This window comes from Condylura cristata, unplaced genomic scaffold (assembly GCF_000260355.1).
Source record: "Condylura cristata isolate star-nosed mole 26May11 unplaced genomic scaffold, ConCri1.0 scaffold00002, whole genome shotgun sequence".
Lineage (NCBI taxonomy): Eukaryota > Metazoa > Chordata > Mammalia > Eulipotyphla > Talpidae > Condylura > Condylura cristata.
In genome coordinates, this window is record NW_004567103.1 from 18,836,671 (window position 1) to 18,844,546 (window position 7,876).

Below are 7,876 nucleotides of genomic sequence, written 5' to 3' on the forward strand. Positions count from 1 at the left end.
TTATTTGTACATACAGAACTGGGGTACAGGCCAGAGGCTTTGGGGTGGCGAGAGGCTTCACCAGAGACAGAGCAGGGAGCAGAACAGGCAGATCGACGAAGTACACTGCTAAGGGGAGCAACGGGCAGGTCAGGAGAGGTCTGCCACGCCATGTGGATTTCCTCCGGGGCAGGCGGGAATCGAACTCATGTGGAAATGGCTTAAGCTTCTTAGTGCAGTGCTTTAACCTGCTGCGCCACCAGGGAGGGCCCCAGCTTTATCTACTTTTAACAGTACTTAATTTGCAATGAGATTTCAAATATACCTACTCTGAGAGAATATTTCTCAAGTCTTTGAGAACTATATAGGAAATGGCAAAACATTGTAAACATACAGTTGTTCATAATCAGTTGGCATGTTAATAAGCTTCTTCTCTAGCTTGTAAAAAGACTTCCTAATAGTGAAGGAAACACTGATACCAAAGACGGTAACACATGTTCTTAGGAAAGTGGTGAATGGTAATAGAAAGTTCCAAGTAAAATATGGCACACAAACACATAAAACAGGTCATGCCCAGTTATTTTTAAAACAAAACAAGCAAAGCCAGTGAGTTTTTGTAATTGTTCCCATGAAATACAACACATTTCTCTGGCTCTAAGTCTCTTAGCCTCTTCTTGCCAAACCACCTTCCTCCTCCCTTCTCCATCTCCCCTCCTTACCAAGAAGAAATGTTGACCGAAGTTTCTCTTCCATTCTCTCCCCTATCATAAAACCATACCTCTTGACTCTGCAGGTGTTCAAAGAGGAACAGTACCTCAGCGATGCCTATCAGTGTGCGGATGTCATCTGGCGGTACGGCTTGCTGAGGAAGGGGTACGGGCTGTGCCACGGCGCCGCAGGGAATGCCTACGCCTTCCTGGCTCTGTACAATCTCACACACGATGTGAAGTACCTGTACAGGGCCTGTAAGGTAGGAGTCAGACCCACCAAGAACCAAGCACTGCCTCCCAGAGATTGTGGAAAAGGCTCTAATTAATGAGATTTTGTTCCTTTAGTTTCTAAACCATGAGACTATAGGACAAGCAGTTATTTAAGATCTTCCAAGGCCATTCAGCTGAGTTAACTTTATTTTAAAAGAATATACTACTACTCAGCATCTGTGGGAAGAAAAGAAAGGTATAGTGGTTTTTCCTTCCTCTTTGATAACCTTAGAGATACACAGCTGAGACTGCTCATTAAATTCATACTCTTTCAGAGTAAGTCTTAGAGATAATGTCTATCAATTTCTGTGGGTCTTAGAAGTAATCACTACTGTAATTGAACTTGATCTCACTTTCAGTTTGCTGAGTGGTGCCTCGACTATGGAGAACATGGATGCAGAACACCAGATACCCCCTTCTCCCTCTTTGAAGGTATTTTTCTTTTAAGATTTTTTTTAATTTATGCAATGAGAACTGGATATAGGCTAGAGGTGTGTGGGAAGAGGATTCACTAGAGACAGAGTGGGGAGTAAAGCAGGCAAATCTACAATACACTGCTGGAGGGAGCAGCGAGCAAGACAAGAGAGGTCTGCTGCACCTGTGGGTCACCTCCCTGGTCAAGGATCGAACTCATGCCGCAGTGGCTGGCAATAGCTTGATAGTGCTGAGACTTTAACCCCTGTGCCACCAGAGATGCCCCTGAAGGCATTTTTCATACATTATTTGTATGAAATACATATCATACATTACTTGTCTGGTAATATCTGTACCTTCCTGTTTGGTAATTCATGTATTTGAATTTGAGTTTTGTTAATATTAAAAATCAGTTCACACAGTGACCATAAATGTGGCTACTGTTTGGCAAGACAGGCACCTTCTGGGCATCGTAAGTCATCTCAGCAAAAACATCCAGTTATTATCCTGATATCCCCAGTAAAGAGACTGAGGCTCAGATAGTAAGTGACCGATGGTTCCGTGGTAAAGGAGCACTCACATATGATAAAGGCAGGGCTGTGCCTTCAACTTGGCTGATTCCATCTGCCAGGATTCTCACTGCCACGAAAAAGAGCCTGACCACCTCTAGTGATTTCCTTCAACACTGAAGCTGCAACATGTACAAATACAGGCAGATACCTGCTTATTTAAGTCATGGCCATTAATGTCATCATGTTGACACTAAAATAAAGCATACTCACTTGGTATAATAATGTTTGTTTCTCTTCCTTCAGGAATGGCTGGAACAATATACTTCCTGACTGACCTCCTCATGCCCACAAAAGCCAAGTTCCCTGCCTTTGAACTATGAAAGGAAAGGCAACCCCTGCATCTCCCCGCATGACCCTTACTGTGTATCACACCTGGGCTAACGCTGTCCTTGCTTTTTAAGAAACCAGAATCAAACTGTGTTTTTGATTTTTTTCAGAATTCATCTTTAGTTCAGTTCCTTCGCCAATGACCTTTATTTTAAAATATCCAAGGAAAACTCTTATCTTTAACATTGGTTTCTTCCTATAGAAAAGGCTGGTGATATGTACAGAATTTGGAGGACATATGTAGATATAAAGTACATAGTTTAAGCTTATGAATATAACTGTCTAATACTGTTCTAAAAATGTTCAGAAAAAAAACTAAATGTAGGCAAACAAAGGTAAATATGTGATTATAATTGGATATTGCCCTCCCTCTCTTCTTCTGGCATATTCTTCAAACAGGACAGTTTTGTGACTGCTTTTCACTAAGTGGTTGGTTATGACAGGGGAGAAAATATAACTACTATATATACTTCCAGGATAAAAATTCCAAGAATTGCGAACTGGGTTTGGGACCTAAATAACATTTTCAAAATTCACAATGCTTATTTAAAAATAGTATATGCATTCAAATACACTTCTTTTTGTTAGTAAGCATCCAAGTTCTACATGCTGTCATTTTTATCAAAAACTCCTAAAATGTGTGGTCATGCTTTAAAGGTTAGTTCAGGATAAGCTAGCAACAGTTTGTTTTTTGTTTTTGTTTTGTTTTGTTTTTTTGTTTTTCTAATAAGCTAGTATATTTTGGAACTATTTAATCAAGAAGTTTTCTGTGTATGGATATGTTATGACCTTGGACTTGAGTGCAGCCTCTCTACTGAACTTCTCATCTTTTGCTTGTGTTTTACTTACTTTGTGATGGCTGAGCTTTAGTGCTAGCCATTTGTTAAAAGCCATAAGATAGTTTCCTTCCTTCCAACCAATGTAGACATTGGTTTTCTTTATGAAATAGTACAGTACTTATATTTAAAGGGGAGTGGGGTGCTGTATAACCAGTAGCTTGAATAAAAACAAAGCTTTTAAAAGAAATGCTGTTTATTTAAGCGGTATTATCCTGCTTGGCACAAATAAATCCAATGTCTTTGCTTGCCCTGCACTTAATATTCAGCACTTTTTGAGCCCCCAGGTTGGCATTTATATGGTGGATGAAGAACCCTGGGTGCTTCACATTCTATGCAAAGATTTTAACTATTCAACCCCGATTCCTCCTCCTTCCATTCTTTTTTCGCTTGTTGTATCACTTCTACATGTTGACTAATTTTAGATCATTTTACGGATTTTAAAAAAAACAGGGTCTAAAAACATTTTAAGTGCCTGTTCTATGGCTCTCTCCATCACAGAACCATACTATTTTTATTCAAACTTTGGACCAAGTCCCACAGAGTATGCACTGGGTCCTGGGTATAATATCTATTATTTTCTATGTAGTGCCAATAGCCAATGTTTGCAGGAACTGTGTGACCCTTTAAGGCCAGTGACAATATAGGATCTGAATAGCCCGCTGCCCAATGCTGGCATCAGCTAACTCCTCTGCGATGTGCACTAGTCAGGGACAACCTGTGCCTTTCAGATATTAGAAATGCTGCCGGTAAGCTGTGCCTTTCTCGTCAAGGTCGCAGAACAACAGCACTGACACTGGCAGGCAGTAAAGCTGATTTGCCTTTGGGTGGGTATCCAACTCGAAAGGATAAAGCTCATTTGGTTAAGTTAAATGTCTTACTATACTATACCTGCACTTACGGCTACGATAATTACTAACCAAGAGAAAAGAACAAATATACTTTCTTTGAGCCAGAGGAGACTTGATTACAGTGTTTCTCCAAACTCCTTGATTGATTTAATCCCAGGATGACTTGAAGGCACAGAGAAAGAACATTTAAGTTTCTGCTTCCTATATGGATTGCACTTCAGCCACTGTGCGCCATTAGCAAATGTAGCAGGGCAAACAAGTCAGATTTCATTCCTCCTTTTGCTTTTGAAGACTTACTATACTGGCAGGATTTTATATTTATGACATTATTTTTATGCTTAAGAGCTAAGAAAGTTTGATAGAATTTAAAACTCAGGCAAAGACTATAAAACTAAGACTAATACCCTAGTGCCATGGTAGATACTGATAGTTAACAAAAGTTTTCTTAGTATTAAAATAAAAAGATCATTTCAGTTTTATTTCTGTTGCATCATTTTTCCCTCAGATATTTTTCTTATTAGGAAAAACTTCCCCAAAATTTGCTTCCCAGAGAACTCAATAACATGCCTTATCCCCATGTAAAGGCTCACTAGTAAAACCTTAAAAGCTTGTCAAGCAGTATTCAGTTGTCCTGTCATGTGTATTTCTGTAATGATGGGAAATTGCTGTGATTTAACTTTCTGGCACATGAAATACGTTAACATTATCAGAACCATTTCCATGATGCCATTGGGTTTGGTCTCATCTGAGATTTAGCATTTAATCCTTAGTCATTTGGCTCACTTTTCATCTTTGATGTCAGTTCCAATTATTTGGCATCAAAAGCCTTTATGGTAGGTAGTGTTTTAAGTAAAAGTGTGTCCGAGACCATTTTCTATAATTATTACCACTTCTATAATGGACTGAATTGAGAGAGACACTCTGTTCCTCTGTCATCAGGTTAATTTCTTTCAATCTTATGATGTGCTGCCTTCTACTAGCTGGTTTTGAAACAAAAAAATGTGAACAGCAAACATTTAGACATCCACTCATTTGACAACTAGAACCTACCTGTAGTTCTTTAACACTCACATTGAGTTCTGATTCCATTTTTCTTCCCCTAAATAGGCAGAGCACCCCATTCTATGTCTGGATGCGTGTAGAAAAATGTTCTTTCCTGTAGATATAAAACAAAGTGGATATTCAGGGAACCCACCCCAATATTAGTTTGCTATTTTTTTGGCAAGGCTTGGAATCTCATGTATTTCTGCATTAAGCAATCAACTAACTTCTCTTGTTCTCAATAAAATTCAATTAGATTATCTGTCATCATGCACTTTCACTTACTGTAGTTTTACTATTTCCTTCCAGTGGTAAATGAAAGCTTTTCTATGTATATTCACTCATTAGGGTTTGTTCCAGACTTTTCCTCCATTGTTCTTTCTTCAAGACTTTCAATACATTTTGAAAGTAGAGGTTTATGATAGGAAAATATTTTAATTTATGATCACTATAGATTTAGATGGAAACTGCTACGCTTCAAATAGTAGTATATTGGCTATCTCTTACAAATGAATATCTACCCTGGAGTTACTACTTAAAGGCCTACTTCAAAAAACTGACTTCTCTGACCAATTGTAAAGGAGGAAGGGCTTACACAAGACATAACTATCAAATGCTTGGACAGAACTAGGAGAACAGTTCTACTGAGTCTTCTGCATGACTTTGTATGACTTCCTTTCATACCACATCCACATGGTGTCATTTAGCACAACAGAGATTTGTCAAAACACTTGCTTTCATCCCTGAATAACACTTTGTCCTCTGGTACATACCATTAAAATGCCCTTCATGCTCCTAGATGATTGTTTGAATGACTCATAATATGAATGATAAGTGATAAACACTTTTATTTCTGTCCTTTAAACAAAGGCATAGATGGTGGTACCGCATCTTTAGATGTGAGCAATGAGGCAGAGAGAGGACAGTGTGTCTCCAGCTACCCAGACACTTCGCTGCTAGGAGCATTCCTCTAACTCCCACAAGATGACATTTCCATCGGTAAGGCCAGTTAGCATGGTCCTCAGGACTACCACTCCTGGCTCATCTTACTATTGAAAGAAGAGGAATGATAGGCACATTCATGTCACCATAATTATAGTCTCAGGAGCAAGTAAAACTTGAAGTTACTAATTTCTTGTCACTTATCTGTGACAGCTTGATTTTTCCTAAGTTTGATTAGAAAAGTATTCCCTCTCATACTCTATGAATAGAATATTTTTGTCATTTCTCCAAGATAATTCAGCATCATTAGAAACTTAGTGTATTCTGGGGCCCTCCCTGGTGGTGCAGTGGGTTAAAGCACACAACACTAAGAAGCTAAAGCCACTTCAGCATGAGTTTGATCCCCACCCAGGAGGTGACCCACATGGCGCAGCAGACCTTTCCTGACCTGCCCGCTGCTCCCCTCAGAAGTGTACTTTGTCAGTCTGCCTATTTTGCTCCCCACTCTGTCTCTGGCGAATCCTTTCACGGCCCATGCACCTTTGTATGAATAAATAAATCTTAAAAAAAAACAAACAAACAAAGGCTCTCCCTGGTGGTGCAGCAGGTTAAAGCACTGCACTAGGAAGCTAAAGCCACTTCCACATGAGTTCTATCCCGCCTGCCCCAGAGGTGATCCACATGGCATGGTAGACCTCAACTGGCCTGCCCACTGCTCCCCTCAGCAGTGTACTTCATTGATTGCCTGTTCTGCTCCCCGCTCTGTGTGTGGTGAATCCTCTCACCATGTCTGCACCTCTGGCCTGTACCCCAGTTCTGTATCCATAAATAAATAAATCTTTAAAAAAAAATACTCTCCCATCAATGAAACAGAAACTTAGTCACTTGATTATTTTTCTCTGTTCCTCTTCTAAACTCACCCCTTTCACTAAAGCTAAAGTTCAATTAACAAAGTGAGAATTTTTTTTTTTAACATTGGGAAAGGACTAACTTCATTGTCTCATTATTTAAATTATCCAAACACTATTTTCCAGAAGCCCTAGCTAGTACATTCTCAGAGACCTATTTGACAATTTGGTGAATAATGAGAGAAAACAAACACAATAAATAAACAGGTAAAATAATGAGGATAGAGAATTGGATCTTAGCAGCTTAATTTCACATTTCTACATTATGTTCACTTTCATCCACATGCAAATTGTAACCATAGTGACATTAAATTAACAATAATGTGTTATCACTCTACAAATAAGTGTTAGAGAAAACGTTTGTGAGTCAATTAATCATTATGCGGGGAAAGGCAGGACCCTTGCTAAGTCAGGTTATAAAGTAGCTTTACAGTTGTCTTAATTTCTCCTCTAATGGAGCTGGGATATTAAGAAAAGCCATTGTAGCAAAAAAATGCCGATGCGCCTAACTGTGAAAGCTGATGTTTAATATTGATTGTTCTCTCAGGATTCAATATTCAGGAATTAGTGTGTACCCCCTTGCTGGTATAATCCACACGATCACTGCACTGAGTTCATAATGCTGCTGATGGAACATTTTATTTAATCATGTCACAGACAATGCTTTTAAACAGTTCTAGCCCCAAATTCATTAGACACATACATGCTGTGCAAGGTGCCTGGCAGGCAGTTCTGTGTGAATAAGGTAGACATATCTGCTCAGAAAATTCAAGTTTGGTGAAGAAGACAGGTGCTGAGACAAGTAATTACATGAAAAGTTACCTAGTATTTCGGTTATTTCTCCAACTACCCTTGTTCACAATTTCAAGAATATTCAGGTTTCTTATGGGACCTGTGGTTTCTACTTATTTTGGAGCTAACAGAGTTCTCCTGCAAGGAGAAAACACTTATAATTCACTCAGCATTCACAAAATATGGAGTTCTTTCATCAGGATCACCTTGGTTGATGGGCAAGGTGGAGGGACA

The 7,876-nt window shown here is 39.1% G+C and overlaps 1 protein-coding gene across 1 annotated transcript in view; it reads left to right on the forward strand.

Annotated features, from left to right (window-relative positions):
- Positions 1 to 5,267, forward strand: part of LANCL1 (LanC lantibiotic synthetase component C-like 1 (bacterial)) — a 28,129-nt gene extending 22,862 nt beyond the window's left edge. Inside the window, exons 8-10 of the mRNA XM_004674333.2 lie at positions 773 to 949; positions 1,319 to 1,391; positions 2,189 to 5,267. Coding sequence (XP_004674390.1) covers positions 773 to 949; positions 1,319 to 1,391; positions 2,189 to 2,265 — 327 coding nt within the window. The 3' untranslated portion in view covers positions 2,266 to 5,267. The remainder of the gene's footprint in view (positions 1 to 772; positions 950 to 1,318; positions 1,392 to 2,188) is intronic.
- Positions 5,268 to 7,876: the final 2,609 nt, after the last annotated feature.